The sequence below is a fragment of the Drosophila guanche genome, unplaced genomic scaffold (assembly GCF_900245975.1).
Source record: "Drosophila guanche unplaced genomic scaffold, DGUA_6, whole genome shotgun sequence".
NCBI lineage: Eukaryota > Metazoa > Arthropoda > Insecta > Diptera > Drosophilidae > Drosophila > Drosophila guanche.
In genome coordinates, this window is record NW_022995751.1 from 1694147 (window position 1) to 1714010 (window position 19864).

The 19864-nt window shown below is 44.1% G+C and overlaps 2 protein-coding genes across 5 annotated transcripts in view; one reads left to right on the forward strand and one right to left on the reverse strand.

The window, feature by feature from the left end:
- The window catches only part of LOC117587191 (protein nutcracker-like), a 100320-nt gene that overhangs the window by 3452 nt on the left and 77004 nt on the right, over nt 1–19864 (forward strand). The window contains exon 1 of one of the 4 annotated variants that reach the window (XM_034277732.1): nt 9421–9526. The exons of 2 other annotated variants lie outside the window; for them this stretch is intronic. In XM_034277732.1, the coding sequence (XP_034133623.1) occupies nt 9436–9526 (91 nt within the window). In that variant the 5' untranslated portion in view covers nt 9421–9435. Of the gene's footprint in view, nt 1–9420; nt 9527–16576; nt 16926–19864 lie in introns of those variants that run through there. One more of the 4 variants, XM_034277719.1, reaches the window with a different exon arrangement.
- Nucleotides 13050–13546, reverse strand: LOC117587202. The gene is made up of 2 exons (XM_034277747.1): nt 13481–13546; nt 13050–13376 (listed from the first exon to the last, which is right to left on the reverse strand). Exons 1-2 carry the CDS (start codon nt 13490–13492, stop codon nt 13149–13151), a joined length of 240 nt encoding a protein of 79 aa, XP_034133638.1. The 5' UTR covers nt 13493–13546; the 3' UTR covers nt 13050–13148.

Here is a 19864-nt window from a genome sequence, read left to right on the forward strand (position 1 = left end):
TGGGCCGCATGCATCTCAAGGGCACTGTGGGCGTACAAATGACATAAACTACTTCATAAATTGAAACACCTGATACGATTTTACTCTTTGGCAAAACTGGTTATTTCCTGATTGAAAATTCGACAAAGCTGTTAATGAGGGCAATATCTTATCGCATGCAAGTGGCTTTCTTAGGTATTTACAGAAGTATGAATGTAAATATATATAGATTGCTTTATTTCGTTTCTTGCCTCGATGAATCAGTAATATATGTCGACAGTTTCTGAAACTCATTTGAATGTACTAGAATCTTGAGAGAATCTGCATTTAGTATGAATATCGTGGGAATCCCACTGCTAATATTTGCGTAGAATATTCTTGAATCAAAAATAGTCAACAATTAAGGAGATACAATTCAAATATTTCTAGCATTTTCAATGCCAAAATTGCACAAATTTCGTAGGAATATTTGTATATTTTTGCTAACTGTTAGCCTCTTGGTTGCATATTTTAATGTAGTTTTATTAGTTATATTTTTTGTTAAATATTATACGTAGCTATTTTCACCAAAATCTCCCTCTGCTTGCTGTCCACAAACTAACCACTCTGTCCCATTGTGCGCTCTTCGCTGATGTTAAACTGTGCCAAAGTTTTCATTGCTGCTGCGCCTCCCTCACGCTCTCGCTCTCTTCGCTTCCTTCGTGTGTTTGCTGATTCTAGCGCTAACTGTGTTTTCTGTTGTTGCCATTACTTTCACGAGTATATTCGCAACGGTAAACAGCCCGCAAAGAGTGGAAAGGGTAAGTGGTAGGCAAAACATACGCTTTTGATGGGATGCAAGTATAAACAGAAGAAGCTGCACACCACACTGCTGCCCCATCGGCTCTCGGCCACTCTTCTTCGCTCTCCCCCTGTTGCTGTTGGCATCGTTATCTGTGCTTTCTCTCTCTCGCTGGAAAACCCTCTCTCTCGCTCTCTCGCAGTTGATTGCGCTTTTGGCAGCCAGGCTACGCGGACTACAGCTTTTTCTCAGGATAACAAAGCTCCGTGCAATCAGTCGTCGTACTTTAGCTTAACGTCTCTGGTCGGTTGAAACGGTACTTACACTCCACTGGAGCAACTTGTCACACAGCCACAGAGAGGAAGAGTGACTGAGTGAGAGATTTGCTCTACACCCGATATACCGTTACGTTCGTGTTCGCCGTGTTCGCTTCGCGTTGATTAAGGCCCTACTTTCGCTGGGAAGTAGGTCTCCGTCGTGCCCCCCCCCTGACACAAATACGGACAGGCCTTTCCCTCTCTCCCGCTTTTCTATAAATAAAAGCATCCGTCCGTGCCCGTGCCATCATCAGCTGGTTGGACCAAGGACCCTGGAACCAAAACAGTTCTCAATTGCTAGCCAATTTGGCCTAAAGACGTGCGAGATGGCTTAATTGGAACGCCAAAACACACACTACACTCCGCCCGCTCGCTCTTTGTGGAAAAGGAAGCCAACCCCATTGTGATTTTGTCGCGTCCTTGGCACGCGGAATGCCAAATGAGTTGAGTGGCAATTCACGTATACTCGTACTCGTATCATTCGCACAGAACAGTTGAACCTCAAGCTGGATTATAGCGGCGACAGCAACGGACCCTGGGAGAAGCAGACCCAGAGCCAGAACGCAGCACCAACGAGTGGCAGTGGCGATAATGTTGCCACACAGCAAGGCGGCAAAAGCAATGAGCAGCTGCAGCATGATCTGTTGCAGCAGCTGCAGCAGCAATTTCAAATGGCTGCCGTGCACCAACAGCAACAGCAACAGCAGCAGCACCATCAGCGCCAGTTGGTGCAACATCAGCACTCACATCCTCCCTTTCAAACGCCCCTGCAACAGGGGCATCATCCGCCGTTGCAGCATCACCTATCGTTAGGTGGCGCCCCAGTGGCCTATCAGCAGTTGCAGATGCAATTGTTGCAGCACCAACAGCTACAGCAGCAGCAGCAGCAGCAGCAGCAACAGAATTCCACAGTCACGCCCACCGCCCGCCATTGTCAGTACTCGACACCGCAGCATCATTATCGCTCGACTCCACACTCATCCGCCTCGGCATCCACATCCGTGTCAACATCCAATGCGGCAACTATTCGACGTCGCACCCTCAGCCATGTGGCACGTTCCTATTCCCTGTGCACCTCCACAGGTGCAGCTGCAACAGGGGTTGGAAGCGGTGGTGGTGGTGCAGCCTCCTCGGCTGCCACTCTACCCACAACAGCGACGACCATCACATCATCGGCATCCTCGTCCGCAGCGGCAGCGGCAGCAGCAGCAGCGTCCAGTGGCAACCATTTGAGCATTGGAGGGCATCGCCACCACAAGACGGGCATCATGGTGGCTGCCTCCCGTTGTCGCAGCCCCATAATGCTGTGCCACAGCCACAGCGACGGGGAGTTTCCCATGTATCGAGGTGAGTGCAGGGTTCCGGTCCGCGTGTCAGGAAGCTGCAGGACATTTTGATAGCTTAATTAGCTGCAACCAGGGTGTCCGTCATGGGGCAGTCATGCAATTGTTTGATGGATGCAACAGTTTGACAGAAGCAGCAAATTGCATTTGGAATTGGCTGGGCGGAAAGGCAAATTCGAAGCGGGAATTGGTTGTCACAGCTGAGAGAGGTTTTTCCTGGCATTTCAGTTCGCTTGTTGAATGGTTTTTGGATGGAATATTCTGCCTTAAACCCTGCTAATCAAATTCTCTTTACTATTTCCATTGAGTACAAATCTCTCCCCTAATCTCCCATTGCCCCTATAATCACCCAATTATGCAGATTTCACATCCAAAAACCCATGCAATTATTGTGTTATGTCATGCCTGTAATTTCCTACATTTTCCGCCAATCATTACCCATCATAAGCTGCTCTCCAATGCAGCAGCTAATGTTCATATTTATATCCCCCCAATTTGTGTCAAATAAGGATAATCCCGTGGGAGCATGACTGAGCTGACTGCAGTGCACTCTCCATTGATGGGTTTAGCCAATGCCAATTTTGATTCGCTCTCTCTCTCTCTGCAGTAATCCCAATGAATCCCAATCTTTCCTTTTATCTGTATTTTCTTTTGAATTTTTCCCTTTTTCTTTTCCTTTCATTTGGCAGTTTTTTTGTTTTGCTTGTTCGTTTGGTGTGAAACTTAATTAAATTACAGCTTGAAGTGGATTTTCGCCCGCACTCTCGCAAGTTCAAAGCGCAATGTGTCGCAACATCCTGTCAGGATTCTTCACTCTCCCCCTTTCCCTCTTTCTGTCTCTGTCTCGACTGCTTGCCGCTTGCCGCTTGCCTTGCCCGCGCACACATGTGTTGACGGGTCTAAATGTGCTCTAAATGATGGAATCGATTTGGTAACATTTGATGAGGTTGTCTCAAAGGCGACAGCTGCAAAGGGGGGCCTGTCCCACGTCCTCCACTCCACTCATGAGGGTCCTTACGACATTGCGGGTGTTCGCGTGGAATCAAATTAGCTAAAGCAAAAGGGCATTGAAGGGGAAAGAAACTTTTCGTGTGTCGTAAAATGTTCTAAAAAATGTTTTCCTAAAACAAAACACGAAAATGTATACCCCAAGTAGTAATGCAGGAAAATTTCACATATAACTTGATCTTTTATCACATAAAAGTTATGAAATTTTGGGTTTTTAATAGTTTTAAAGATTTTTTTTATAGTTGATTTTTGGGATTTTAGTGGTACGTAATAGAAGCGAAAACAATTGAGTCGACAAACAGCCGCGCAGCAAAAAAGATTCCCTGCTCAAACACAACATGTAAGTATGTATGTATGTTCAAACATACGACATACAACATACAAATATAATGTATTGGGAGAGCAAAATATCTGCACTGGTTTCTTCTCTCTTCCACCACCTTTGTCACTTGCTGCTTTGCTGTTGCTTTTCTCACGCAAAAGAAGAACATTCGATTTTGTGCCTCTTCCCTTCCTCTCTTCCAACACACACAAATCCAAGTACACACAACTTTCCCCTTCTCCTAATTCACCGTTGCATTAACAAATGGTCAAACGCACAAACGTTCGCTGCCTTGGAATAGGACAGGCCGATCATAAAAATTGAAGTCCAAGAAGAGAGCAATAGGAAGCGCATTAGAAGGGGAACATTGAATTATTTAAAAACTAAGCCTGCTGCGCATTTTATTTAGGCTTCGTTTCCATGCTTTCCTCTGCAACCTTTCATACTCTCCTTATGGTCTGCTCAGCTTCATCTGCCCACTTCCACCACGAGCCAATCCATGTGCACAGAATCTTTCCCCTTTTCGCAATTCACCGTTGCATTAACACTTGGTCAAACGTTCGCTCTCTTGGTCAAAGTCAAATGAGAGAGCATCAGAAAGAGAGCATGGAAAGTTCTAGAAGCTAAGCTTCCCACGCATTTCAATCTGCGCCGCTCTTTTCAATTTTTCGGCCGGACAAAGCGCGTGGTTTTAAGTCAGCTCCGCGTTTAGGGTCGCGAAAATCGGGAAATGGATGAAAAATCCTACGGGAAAATTGTCGCGCAGTGGTGCAGTGCAGTGTAGTGGTTTTGTGTAGTGCAGTGCAGTGTTTTAGTGCAAAAAAGTGGTTATGTGTAGTGTAAAGTGATACAGTGAAGTGGTACAGCGTAGTGATGAAGCAGAAAAATGGCAAGAAAAAGTTCCTGATCTTGAGAGGCGGCAGGCGTTGGCAAATTGGCATACAAAAGGCGAAGCGGCAAAGGCAAAATAAGAAAATAAGTGAAAGAGAAGTGCCAAAAGTGAATTGCGCATTAATTATTTGATGTACATTGTTTTTTTTCGTTCACGTGATCTCTGGCAATGTGTGTGTAAAAAATGCGGGAAGATGTGTCCCCTTCCCACCAGAAAGAGTAATGTGAAGAAGGGGAGAAAAGCAATAGGGAAGGAGCGAGTGCAGCATGTCGACGCACCAAGTCTCTCATTGCATGGCGAAGTGAGGTTGTGGTGATCTCTGGTGAAATGTGCTTATTTTAATTCCTTTGATTGTGTTTGTGCGTTTTCGTATTCGTTTCGTAAATCGTTCCTTCGAAAATCGTCGCGCGCTTACGTAGTCGCTTGGTCCCGTTTCTCTCGCCAACAAAACCACGAAACGGCGAATTCTCGCGTATAAGGGAGAGGAGCAGCAAATGCTGTTAACGAAAACGTAAAGGCAGAGGTGAGAGAAAGCAGAAACTTTTACAGTTTTTATACACAGTCGAAGTGATGTATGTACATCTGTAAATGTAACACAGAATGTAACGTTTCCATGATCTGCTCCTAGATCTGTGACACTATTATTTTTTTAAATGATTATTTTTTAAATTCCTATAGAAAGAACATTTTTGATGATACCCTTTGCCATATATTTATTGGGATTAAATCGCTGCCAATCATTCAATCCGATGAAATGAATACGCTTCGCTGGTTTTTAATATATCCCACATGACTAATCCAGCAAATATTGACAAATATTGGTAATATTTCATTACCATTGCAGCAGTCTCTCCATCCATCCCCCACCTCCACCATCGCTCATCGACAATATTTTTTCTGTTTCTGTTTCTCCTGTTTGTGTTCGTTCTTTCCCTCCATTTTTTTTCTTTCTTTTTATTTTTTATGTTTACTGTCAATATGGCGCCGTTTATGACAAACTGTGCAACGCTGGCAACGACAGCTTCCTCTGCTTTACTCACACATGGACCCCTACTCCCTACTCCTCCCTTTGACCCACCCACACACACACTCCTTCTCGTTGTCCGCTCTGTGGACGTGTATGTGTCGGAACATAATGACTCCATGGCGTGTCTTTAGAGCTCGAGTTAATGTTTCGCGTATTGATTTCGCAGCCCTTTCCTCGGAACCAACACCACACACAAACATCGCCTTGGCAACCATCACAGGTCCAGAGGGTGGTGCCTGCAGAGGAGCCTTTGAGGGGGGCATGTGGCAGGGCAACAGCATCCGCATCCGCAGCAAGTTGGCCAAGTAATTAAGGTTCTTGTAGCGTTGGCGGTTGCCTCCGCGATGGCTGACTGGCTGGCTGGCTGGCTGCTGCTGGTGCTCCTCTTTCCGTTGTGTGGAACGTGCACGAAATCTAAATTTAATTTGCAACTTGTGCCAAAACGAAAGGAAAACACGAATTAAATGAAATATTTTCTGTGCATGAGTTTCCCATTGACGTCATTTGTAGGTGGCAGACAGGATGGGATATATCTCTGTATCTCTGCTGAAGCAGATGGAAAGATTAATGGATAGATGGGAAGTGGCAGATAGATGGAATGACATTATGAAACGGTTTACACATAAATGTTTCCAACAGATGAAGAGTAAAGATAAATGGAAGCAGCTGAAATGTGCGGAATTAAGTGGATGGAAAGATAGAGTCATGAAAAAAGGATTAGAATGAACTGAGATATTTGCAGTTAGATAAAGGAAATACTGCCAGAGCCTACAAAGAATCCTAGATCAAATCAAGCACCAGTTTTGAGTATATTTACCACCCCAAATGTTTGCAAATGAACTTAAAAATTGTTCACCAGACTTCCTTCAATCACTTTACCGCTTACAAAATCCAAATCAATTTTCTTTACCAAATCGAATTGAAAGTCTTCATTTTTTGGCAACACAAATTTGACATTGAATTAAGGTCTGGGATTTCACTTTTTGCGCTTCAAGCAACAACAGCAAAACGGCCAAAAATAATACAAATGAAAACCCAGGAAAATTACCATGAAAATGCGCAGCGATGGGCCAAGATTATCTTTATTTTGTTGGGTGTGTGGCTGGAAACAGACATCAGTGGCGCGGAGTGAGAGGCAAATCAAATGGGTATGGGTGTGTGTGTGTGTGTCCTTGAACCTTGAGGACACACTCTGGCTGGGAGCCCGGCTCTACTGCTAGCCGCAATTGTTTTTCCTCCACGCGTCTGCTTTTCCTCTCCAAGCCACTTGAGTTTTTCCCCAAAGTCACATCAGACAAAACAAAACAAAGGAAAGCCCACAAATAAAATGGCAAAAAGGAACAAATGGCCTAAGCTTTTGATACCCTTAAAGATTTATTGGCCATGCTATAGGAATAATGTACATATATCAGTATTATAGTCCTACGATTTGGCTAAAGATCTTAGGAATGACGTGGAGTTTATTTCTTTATTTCTAATAGAAAAATTCAAAGTTTCAATGAAATCTCTTGAGAAATTTCAACCTCATTTATTTTTCCAACCGATCCTCCCTTAGTTCCCAAGATTCCTCTGCTCTGGCAACATCTTCAGCAACCCTCTCCACTAACCCGCTGCGAAGGGTACACCAAAAAGCAAGTCAAACGGTAACCAAGAACAACAGAGACAGAAGAGACACAAAAAACTAGCCAGAAGAGACACCAGAGCTGGCAGAGCGGGTGGGCGAGTCCAACCACAAAATGACCAACTTAAGCCTCAATTTGGGTTCCGGCCATCAAGGGGGAAGGAAGGTGCTGCTTTGTGTGGGTGGCAGCTAAGGTTACTTGTACTAGTAGTTGCCTGGCTTAAAAATTTAATGCTCTTCGCTTATTTGAAAACAATCAAAGTTCCATTTTTGTTTTGTCAGGCTGTCCTGTCCTGTCCCCCTTCAGGCTTTCTGCATTCCGGTTCGCTTCCACATGGCGGTTATTTATTTATACGCTTGACCCGGTTACCTGATGTCCATGATAGGATAACGCCCACATCCTTTTCGTTCCTCCTTGCTGCTGTCTCTGCCCTCTCATAAGCTACTGCCTGAGCCTGAGCCTCTTTCCCTCCCCTTTGGGTGGCTCTTCAGGGCATCTTTTGCATTGACTGCATTCTGGTCATGTGCTGCAGATAATTGCATTCAGAGCTACTGCAATACACCAGCCCTTAACCGCAGTGGTACTTGAGGCAGGCAAACACATTCTCCCCCTCCTCACGCTCTGCTTATTGAGTAGCGGGTAGCGGTAAATGACAATAAAAGCGGCTACGCATACGCCATGTTGTACGTATGAAAAGTTCTCTATGTAATTACCGTTCAACAGCGACACGAATGGTTGGTGAGAGCTTAACGCAGCTACTGGGGGGGAAGTGGCAGCTTAAGCGGGGACACCTTAAGAGGGGGCGTGGCATGTCTATGGCTTATGGTGGGGTAGGGCAGGGTTACGGCAGAGAATTCCCAATGCAAACTTGCAGGTTTTTGCTGACTTTTCGGACATGGACCCAAAGAGCCAGCGACAAGTTTTCATTGGCCAGAAAGTTAAAAGAAAGTTTTGTTGATGCAAAACTTTAACTTGCAAATAAAAAATGGAAAGGAATTCCAGTCGAAAACGAACAGAAGAGAGAAGCCAATGACAGCAATGAAAAGATATGCTACGAAATTAGTTGCTAAACAAATTATAAACGAGGGTAGAAAATGGAAAACAATTTGTAATTTATTTATAGAAAAATTCGACATGAAAAGAATTATTTATTTCAATTTATTTCTCTATTTTTAAGTAACTTTTTCCCCTGCAAATTTCACTCAAAAATAGTTTGAAAAAGTCGTTTTCTGGCAGCTTTACTCATAGCCAGGCCCGACATGACCCACAATTCGCTTACCATTCTATTGATTCAGGTCGGGTTTTATGTTTTGCTGTTGCATTCCTCTGCCCCTGGACGACCTTCGCGGATTTTTCTTTGCGGGGGTCTGTGAGTGACCAGAGCAGACCTCTCCTGACTCAATGGCAGTCAAAAGGCAGACCGCCAAACAGCAACCGAGAGAGAGAGAGAGAGAGTGGTGAGAGCTCAGAGCCATTGTCCGAGTGCAACATTCACTGCCCCCTGCCTGACCATTGTGACAGTTTTTTTTCTGGGTTTTTCTTCTTTTTTTTTTGGTACGCGCTTTGCAATAGATTTTAGTTGTGAGCGAACCTCTTACGGCAATGGTTGAGCACATTTCCGTTTTTTAAAGAGCAAACCCAAAAATAATAGAAATCGAATAAAAATCGATTATACGCCACGTTGAACGCAGTCAAAAGTAAAGGAGGAACATTTCGTGCTGTTGTTGCTTCGGTTCAGTTCGGTTTCCCGCGGATTCAATTTAACGCCAGGCTTGAGCTTAACCTGTGTGTGTGTGTGTGCGTGTGTGTTTGGTTGTGTGTGCTGGAAATCTGAGAATAAGATAAAAAGGGGGCTGCAGTAAAGGATAGGTAGATGGATTGCTGCCACACTGAAAGCCAGAGCTAGAGCGCTACACTTAAAGATACAGCAGGAATTTCCACTCAACGCCAATAAAGGAGGCCCTCAATCAAGGCTAGAAAAGGCGGCGCGGCGCCCCTCTTACACCGATTGACGGATGAATTGCCACTTCAATTGAGATGCCATCGAGGCGTCGCTTTGGCTGTCAACGCTTTAACTGCTGCCGGACTGCTGCTTGATTTGTGCCTGCTAATAGGACTCTCCTCTCCTCCTTTTGGCTGGCAGGATGTTTCGCAAGCGAAAACAACAGCAATTACGACTAAAGCCTCGACCCAGCGAACGGAAACGGAAATTGTTGTTCTGCATTTTTAACAGAGGTTCGCAATCCTTGGCAAACTGTTGTTCATTTCCAGGCACTCCGCACTCCGCTCTCCACTCTCCAATCCACTCTCTCTCTGGCAATGAATTTTTAATGCGTAGGCGTTAAGCCCAGTACCCACAATTATACACGCCCCTTTTCCCCTCCACACACACACACACACACACACACACACATATCCCACTTCAAAGGCGTAGCCAGAGAAAGATAACAAAAAGAATCCCTTAACCCATTTTCCACGAAATGGAAACCGAAAACCCTTTCCCCACTTTTCGAGGCGTAATCACTTGTTGAGTGCCTTGGTCCTTGGGTCCTTCGTAGCTGGCTAATAGTTGAGCAATTAATTTACACCCCCAGCTGCAGACCCCGCGCCCGTTTCACGAGCCATCATTAATCAGCCATGATTTAATCATCAATTATAGCCAAAAAAAAAGGGCAGCGAAAAATTGCTCATCAAATTTATGCGAAATTTCCGTCCATTATTTTCTCAGGGTTAAAATTTACATATTTAACAGATTGATTGGCCTGCTGGATTCGCTGGATTATTTTATTGCATGCCTTTAGGAGCAAGTATTTGTATTTTCTTTGATTTTTTTTGTTGAATGAAATGCATTTAATTTTATTTCAATTATTTTTCATATTTTGAAACCAATAAATGTCTACAAATTCTTTATCAATTATTGCCTATTTCTTTTTACAGATAATGCCTCTTACTTTTATTTACTTTTCTTTGAAATTTCCTCTCGATTGCTCTCTTTAATGTCCCGTAACTATCTATTGGCAATCCGGGCCATCCATTTTAATTTGATTTGACTTCAGTTATTTGCTTATTTCCATGGCCACAAACAAGCAACACACACAAAAAAGGAGCAATGAAGTGGCAAAATCATATGCCCTAACATTACGTAGGTTGACAAAGTGGGGTACAATGGGTTTTGGTCAGAGTTTGGACTTGGGTTTGGAAACGGAAGAAAGATTGGGAGAAACAATAAAGATATTATGAAAGAACTCGGAAAGGTTTATGGTGCCAAATTCTCAGGAAATTCTATAACTCTGAGCTCATTTTTGTCACATATTTGATAAAGGAAATTCCTTAAGATAACTTCATAAACTCCCGTACGAGTACATATAATACTAAAAGCAAGCGAATCATCTATCAGATCTAATTCCTATAAACTATTCAACCTCTAATGTCTTGCCTTTGTTGTGCTTTATTTCCCAGATGAATTGCTTATAGTTTCCCCTTCTAATGGCTTCCCTTTCTGCCCTAAGCCCTAAGCGACCCTTGCCGTTTAGGGCACCTCTGTCTTCGTCATATCTCTATATGTCTCCATCGCCCATTTTCGATTGGTATTTACCTGCTGGGAATTGGGGGATACTTGGCCATACAAACACTTGACTTTATTTAACTTGAATTATTCCTTCAATTTCTCATGCTTGAATCTCTTTCTATCTCTTTTGCAGGTGAGTCTGACTGCTGACATTGATGGACTACATGCTACATGCCGACCCACCCACACGATGATGATAATGAGGCGAATCCACAGCTCGTGGGCGGATTCTCATAAGAAAAGCAAAGGTGGAAGCGAGGGATTTCTTTTTGGTTGTACTCCCTCCAAATGTATGCAATGACTTTTGACATTCCCCCCCACCGATTTCTGTGATATTTGGCGTGTGTGTGGGACGTGCATATACTTATGGGGCAGGCGGTATGCTACTGCGTGGGATTTTTCTTTTCGCCTTCTTTTGCTCTGTTGAAGCTGTGGAAGGAGTCGCTTCCTCCTTTTCTATTGAAGTCTATGAAATCTGCGGCAGGCGGCGTCAACTCTTCCCCTTTCAAGCGGATGTGGTAGGCGTCTCGCTTTGCCCCTATAATTCCGTTGGGCGTCGCCTCCTTCCTCTATCAAGGATGTGGCGGCAGGCGTGTCGCTCCCTCTCCGCTATCAAGGATGTGGTAGGCATCGCCTTCCTCTTCCCTTGATGTCTATGGTAGGCGTTGCCTCCTTCCTCTATGGTTAGTCTATGGTTAGTCGTCGCCTACTGCGGCTTACCGTCATGCCACCTCGATGCAAATTAGATTTGGATTTGGAAATTGTTCCATATACGCAGCTCAAAGTTTGTTCTAAGCTTACTCCCAGGCAGGAACAGAAAAAACGCAAGTAAAAAACCGAAAGTTTCCACATGGCAATGACGATGACGATGCCTCCTGCTGATGACGGCTTTTCTCTCTCTATCCTCCAGTGTTGGGAGTGGGACTCCCTCTGCACAGTGGGATGTGCTTGGAATGGGCATGAAAACAGTTGCCGGTTGTTCTTCTTCAGAGAGAGAGAGAGAGAGAGAGAGCGAGAGAGAACAAAGGCAAAGCTCAAAGGAAAACAATGGGCTAATAATGGAAAATTAAGTGAAAAGTTGATGGCTGTTTTTTGTGTGTGTTCTTTTGAGACATTAGAGGTGGGAAATTAAGTGGAAAAACACCAAAAATGTACACAGTGTTCTTTGCTTTTAATTATTTCGAGAATTTCCCAAGAGCTTTGAGATTTATTGATCTATTTTTGCACATTTTAATGCATATTTTATGGCTATCCCCCCGGTTTGTATCCAATCAGGAATAACATTGAGCAGCCAATTTCCTTTGCTTATCTCAATGCATTTGCATTTATTCCGTGCACACAAGCCACGAGCCACAAGCCGCAAGACCCATTCGTATTTATGATTTCCTCTACACAGTTTTTCCCTTAACGTATTCATCATTTGGACGCAGTTTTCCTGTTTTTTTTGCTCTTGTTTGTTGTTATCATTGCGACCCAATTTTCGTTTTCGTTTGCATTTTGAATGCTCCTTTTCTCTGTCCTTTTGGGCAATTCCAGACCACGGTGCACAATGCGACACACACACACACACACACACACTAGCAAACACCCACACACACTCGCATATGCATTATGCAAATGGGCGACTAAGAAAAGAAAAGGAATGGAACCCATAAGCAAAGTGTGAGTGCAGAATGTGTGAGCCGGGGTTTGGGTAAATATATCCCCGAGTGGAACCTGAAGTTAAGTCCATGCAGCACGCCGCTCCCTGCCTCTCCCTCGCCCCCCCCCCCCCTCCTATTTGCTCAGTCTTTCTCTCTTGACTACACTTAACCCATTGCGTGCTCGGGACAACATGCGGCAACTTAGTTGCCATAATTTGCACATTTTAGCAAACGATGCAAATGCCGACGCATGCCACCAACAGATGCACACCATTCATTCCCCCTCTCCACCGCCCACATGCTGTGCATGTGCCACTTGCAACATGATATACGGAGGCGAATGCTTTTGATGGCCCAACGGAAATTGCGTTGCAAAAACCAAAACGGCAAAATTCGGTAAATATTTTAAAATCTCTTGCAACAGACTTTAGCCCCCTCCACACGCTCTTTGTCCCTCACTTTCCGCTACTTTATGCCGCTCAGCCACTCCCACTTCAAATAACAGACTGCAAATAGTTATCGGGTCTTTTTCGTTTTCGTCTTCGTCTTCATCAAGGACTATCAGTTTTATTTATTCATTAAGTTGTCATCGGGTTTTGTCGTACAGTGAACACTCCACTCCGCTCAGCGTCTGTGGACGTCCTTCTTAACGTCTCAGATACAGCGAGCTGTAGGGATAGCCCGCGCTGTAGGCATAGGGCGAGGCGGCATACACGCCGCTGGTGTAGGCTGCGGTGTAGGGCGAAGCGTAAACGCCGCCAGTGTAGGCCGCATAGGGCGTGGCTGCCACATAAGGCGTGGCCGCACTGTAGGCGGTCAGAAACTGCGGCTTGGCTGCGGCCAAAGCGACGATGGCGAAAAGGCACAGAGCGAACTGCAGACGAGAGAAGATAAAGGACAGTTTCAGGATGAGTTTTCCAGGTACCCAAAGATCTTTGGGAGGCTTTCCCTTGGGAGCGGGCTTCCTGGTTTACTCACAAACTTGAACATCTTGCAGGGATCTTGTTGTGGTTGCTGGTGGAACAGAAACTGATATGATTTACCAACCCCGAAGGTAGTCGCTTTTATAGTCCAACTTTTTTTTGTCTCAGCCGGCAGGGGGGAGGTAGAGTATGCTGTGTGCTGTGTGCGGTAGGTCAATCTTGGCCGTGGCACGTTCCCCCCGTTTTCTGTGTCTGTTTTTGGGGCTACTGTTTGGGCGGTTGGGCGGTTCGGCGGGGTTTGCTGTGAGGCTTCGTTTAATTTTGCTTTTGGCCCCCAAAGTCTCGTCTTTATGGCTGCTATGTGATTCGTGCGTTGCATTACAAATAAAGGTTTTCGTTTATCTAAGCAGTGGCGCGGGAGTACCGGGGAGGGGAAGTATTTCTATCCATCTGTGCAGGCGGGGGAATGTATCTATTGTGTGTGTTTGGAACGGAAGCAATCAGAAATTCCCCCAAACCCAAGCCAAATGCAATTTGACCTTTGCCAATGTTAATTTGTTCAGACAATTATCGTTATTGCCGCGGCAGTGCAGGAGGTGAGGAGGAAAGAGGCACTGCGAATTCTTAGAACGGTTCCTTTGAATTTGTTGTCTTGGTAACACAACGGATAGCCTTCCCTTTCATACTTGCCTTATCCCTAATGTAAAGAAATGCTCATAAAATGCACTATCATACCTCTCCACTTCCCACTAAAAGGAGAAGTTCCCTCCGCAACACTAAATTTCAGGGCATCTTCGCTTCGTTCTTTGATAATAATTTTTTTGTCCTTCTTTTCTATGTTTTCCTTTTTCTTTGCTCCAGTTTTCACTCGACAAAACATTCAATTTGTCAAGTTGTAAAATTAAAGCAGCTTCTGGCTTCCTTTGCTCTCCCTCTCCCTCTTCCCTGCCTCTCTCTCTCTCTCCTTGTTCATTCTCCTATTGTTGCAGTCGCTTCGCGTTCGTCTTCTTCGCCATCTTTAGCTTCAGCTTCTTGTCCCTTCCTTTGGCTGTTGTGCATTTTGCATCTAAAATACAATATAAATTAAGTTGGCCGCTCGCTGCCATTGAAATGAATGGCCAGCTCTTTTATCAGGACTCTCAAGTTAATTTTGCTGAAGGATAGTAGCGGGGGTGGTGCATGAGTTGCATGAAATATGGAATAAACTGGTAGGGAGGAAAGGCCAAGGCGAAATTAACGCAATTTCTGAAACGAATCTTTGTTTTATTTGAATCCGATTTATATTGAAGCTTAACTTAAGTTAAACTTATCCAAAAGAGTAATACAAATATTAGCACCGATTTCCCCTCGTATTATTTCCCAGCAACAGTTTCAAATTCCCCATGAAATTCGCGCCTACAGTTTTAAACTCACCCCTAGAGCTCAGAAATTCCTCTGCCAACAGTTGAACATGCACTGAGATGATAAACACTCAGTTAACCGCCATTTTCATTCTTAAATTTCCTCTCAAATCTGTTTCAGTACATTCACAAGCTCACTTTTCCATTCAATAATTTTCCCTACAGTTTCGCATGCTGTGGCACACAATTTTAACCTACTCTACAGTTGAGAAGTCACCGCATTAGTCAGTGGAAACATTTTTCTCGCATGCTATAAATGACAGTTACTCTAAAACTGGTCATAGCAATGACTCCACAAGCCACTTGTGCGCCTCAGAAACTGTTGTCTCTCTTAACTTTTTTTTTGCTCTCGCTCTTCATGTGCGCTCTCTTTGCACTTGCGCTCTGGCATACATTTACCGGCATTTTTGTACACAACACAAAAATCCAAACAAAATTCCTGCGCCAACGTCACACTGTCGCCCCTCACACACTTCCCCCAAAACACAGGGCGCATTGCTAGAGTGAATGATGCTTCCGTTTTCCGTTTCACACAGGAGAATACAGTGAAATTTAGCATTACCGATGCTCCCCAAAGATGGGACAGCGCCCTCGGCCAGAGAGCTCCCTTAGCTTCTTATATTTCATTATTTTCATCCCAACATTCTCGCCACAATACTGCAGCGAAATGTTTCCGTTTTTGGGGAGCTCCACTGTACTTCGTGCGTGTGTATCTTTATATTTGTCCGTGCGAGTGTGCAATAGTTTCCAAATAAAAACCACAAATAAAATGTAGGCCTAAAAATAGGAGCCACCATCCGCCACTTTGGAGAATTCTTTGAAGAGCTGTTTTTGGAAAATGTAGAGGAGCTTTTCCCACTATTGTTTACTGTATTTCAATGTGTTGTTGTGTGTGTTGTGTGTGGTGGTTGCTTGTGGAAAAACAAAGTAAAATTGCTTTTGAAGTGCTATTTTTTCCATCAATGATTGCTTCATGGAATGCGATGGGCGCTCATATGGGGTTGCTGGAAGAGGGGAAGGGATGTGTGGTGCGTAAAAAAACGAAATAATGTTGTTTTTTGCTGTAGCAATAGCTGTAGCCCTTGTTTTACGTTGGAATGCTAATGGATTTTCATAATTAGGACATTTTCCAGACACAATTTCCATTTAAATTGGCAAACACGATTGTGGTAGTGGGTGGGTAGGGGCTTTTGATTCTGAAATAGTGTGTGAATAGTGGATTAGGATTTATTGACAACGAAGGAAAATTGTTTTGTTTTGTTGTTTAGCAACATTTATGTTTAGCTTCGAGTTATTCAGCATGCTGCTGCTGTGCTCTTTACTTCTTGATTCTCTTTCTTGCAACGCTATACAGGGTGTTGTATTCTCTCTCTTTCGAGTCTTCTTAATACAAACAGTGCGCAAAATTGAGCATTCCGCTCTCCAGACAGCAAGCAGTGAAAAAGAAACGCGCTTAGGCAAATTTAAAAGTAATTAGCTGTTGGATTTCGTTCTTGTAGTTGCAATTTTTATGGTATATTTCGGTATATTTTGGACAGTCATGCGGTATATTTGATCGATAAATATTCTCTCTTTTCACACTCTCTCCTCCAGCGCAAAAATGAGTCGATGACTCTTCAATTGGATTGGATTCAAAAATCTCATACTGTTTGACCACAAAATGCTCATTCACAATATTGAGCGATAACAACGTTCACAATGGGAACGGTTTTTGTTTTGTTTCTCAATTCGCTCTCTGTTTTGCAGTCCGTTTTACACCGTCATCCGCCGCGTTACCGCTTCTTTTGAACAGAGCGGTTCCGCCGACAGCGAAATATAACTTAAAAAAAGCAGAAAATGTATTAGTTAGTTCAAATGAAAGTTAATTTCACGGATAACAAGAAATTTAAAGCCAACGGAACAAATTAAGAAGTTTATTTTGGTTGTTTTTCGCCTTTTTCGTTTTCGTTGTGTGTTTGCGTAGCGTCGCTTGGCGTTTTTCCGTTCGTGTGCGTGTACGTGTGTGTATATGTGATAGTTTTAGAGTCAATAAATTATTACTAAATAAAAGAAAAGCAAATAACAAACCGCGAAATTGTTCTTGCAGTCGCCCCTTCCAGTGTAAGTGTGTGTTAGAGTGAGAGGAAAAGCAAGATGCGTTCCAAAAGAATGTGAGAAGAAGCAGATGAAAAAAAGGCAGCGATAGCGAAGTCGCTGCTTGGCTGCCCTTGAGTGAAAGAGAGACAGCAAATGCTGATCAATTTAACATTTTTCATCAATAAAAAAAAACCAGAGGAATTTCAAACACAAATCCAAAAACAAAGTGCAAAAGGCAACAACAATAAGCAACACAACAGCCGCGCGCGCCCAAAAAAGGAAAATCCGGTTTTACAACTTCTGACACAAGCGGCGCGCGGCGTCGTCGTGACGCAGCAGCTGACGTCGCATTCTCGGCCGACTGCGACTGCGCTGCCCGCTCATTGCATTTCGATGCAGAAACACACAATTTTCTGTGTATTTCTTTTGAAAACTCCCTTGGATTTCCATAAAGCAAATGTGCTTAAACCGAAAAGAGTGTGTGTGTGTGTGTGGGAATAAAAGAAATATGAGAAAATATAATAAATAATAGGAAAAAACAATTCTCTGAGCCCCAGCTATGGCGGTGACGTAGTGTCCCAGACAGGTGTGATCGCATGGCCAACAACAAAAAACAATAGCAACTGCTATACCGCAGCAACAACAACTGTCATATGCTTGTTTTTTTTTGTTGTTATACACACGTGCTGGGTTTGGAATGTTTTTTGTTTGTGAGAAAAAAACATGTAAAATTCAACAACGAAAAGTGAAATCAATAACAAAAAAATCAAGAAAGAAGAGCAGAGGGGGGGGCCATTAAAATATCAATAACAAAATGAGGAAGGGAAATTAAAGAGAAAGAGAGCCATAATCAAGGCATAAACAAATAATAACAGTTAGGCATGGCCGAGGGAGGGAGACAGAGTGTGTTTCCTGTGTAGTATAATTAATTTCCCTTTTGCGAAATTGAATTTTACACAAAAAAACACTGTGTGGAAAAATGTACGGTAATCGTTTTCTGTGCGTGCCTTATCTTATCCGTAAACACCGTTAATGATGGTGTGCAATCCATTGAATACAGAAAAAAACCCGTAACAATTGTTTCCTTATCGAATAGTGGGAGCGAGTGAGAGAGGGAGAGGACTGTGCGATAGGAAGAGCTTACTTCATTATTTCCTTTTCGTTTTTCTTTTGCTCCTTCTGTTGCGGTGCGGAGCCCAACAAATATTTTTATCTACTTACAATGTTGTCTAGACGGATTCTCTGTGCTCGTCTTGCACTTACAGTGGGGTTCCGAGGCTGTCTCATCCTCCTCCCTTTACTCTTCTTCTTCTTCTTCTTCTTGGATGCCTGTTTGTGTGTATCCCCGGAGTGGAGAAATGTGTAACACCCTCGGGCTGCTGTCGCAGTGTCTTTCTCCTTTTTACTACTTTTTGTTAAGCTCCACACCCCATATCTCCTTTCTCGCCCAACGACTTTCGACCCCCAACGTAATCCCGTTACATACAACTCCTCCACCCCCCTCCTACTAGGACACACAGCACAGCTTCCCCCCTAAAGTTGAGTTCCCAAAAGCCACCCCCCAAAAAAAGAAAACGCATTCTCTCTTTTATTGCCTTTTGCTGTTCATTCTCCATGCCGCTGGTGCTCGCGCTGCTGCTGCTGTCGTGTCGCTGCGTTGCTCTGCTCTTACTCTTGTTGTGGGCGCCGTTTGCGCGCAAATTTAAATTTATGGGAACATACTGAACGCACTAACTGTGACACCCCCTCGCTGCCCACAACCCCTCTCATCTGTCTGTCCCTCTTCCGCTTTGGGGAACAGAACTTTTGCTGCCTTTGGACTCTGGCACCAACAAAAGCAAAAACAACTACAGCTACAATGAGAGGCTGTCGTCTCTGTGCTCTGCTGCTGTGCTGCTGTGCTGCTGTCTGTCCGTTGGTTTTTGCTGTCTGCTGCTGTATTGCTTTTGTTGTATTTGCTGCTGCTTTGTTGGTGCATTGCAGACAGAGACGAAGAGAAAGAGAACGACACAGACAGAGCAGCGGCTTCCATTTGCGCTGTTTCTTCCTCTGCCGTCGCTGCAGCCAGTCGCCCTGTGTTCCATTAGCAGCAGCAGCCGCCAGCCACCCCGAACACTTGTATTTGTGTATTGTTGTGCAGTGTAAATGACGGCACAGTGGGACATGTCTCAACCACAAGGTTGCTTAGAGTACATTATTGCATTTACAATTATCATTCCACTGTGCAGTGTCAGTGACGGACACAGTGATTCCGAATTAGCCTGGGAACCGTCGTTAATTTGCTTTCCCTGAAACTCTCGGCATGCACACACATCTGCCAAGGCAATTAAGTCTTCCTATTTTATTGCGAAATTAAACACCTGCATCCCACTGTGCAGAGACAGGGACAGAAGCAGCAGCTGCTGGTCAAAGAGTTTATTGTTGTTGGGTTTTTGCTGATACTTCTGTTACTGCGGCTGCTGTTTGCTCTAACTCTCTCTCTCTTTCTCTCGCCCGCTCGCTCCTGTACTCTTAAGTTTCGCTCTCTTTGAGCAAAGTTTTTGCGCCTGCTGCTGCGTTTACATATTGGCCGCTTATACAAAAAAGGAAGATATTTGTTCGAACTGAAACAGTGTTCTGTTTCCCCTTTGACTTCCCCTATGCTATGGCTATGCTGCCATTATTTTTTATTTCGCTCTTAATTGGATTTGATTGCTTTTGGCTGTCGGCTGTGGCGGCGCCACTCCACACGAAATCTCTTTGAATCTGTGCTGCTGCCACTGGGGCTGCTGCTACCACAAATCGCATTAGTTTCGTTTTTGTCTCCAGTTATTTCTCAGCGCTTTCCCTTCTCGGTTCCCCATTTATTGTATTTTTTTTTGCACACCCATTGTTTGCCTCGCCACCCCCCTTTCGCTGTGCGTCTCTTTCTGGCCCATGGGAATGTATGGCGTTAAACTAGTGAACTGTAAATGAGGTTCAAT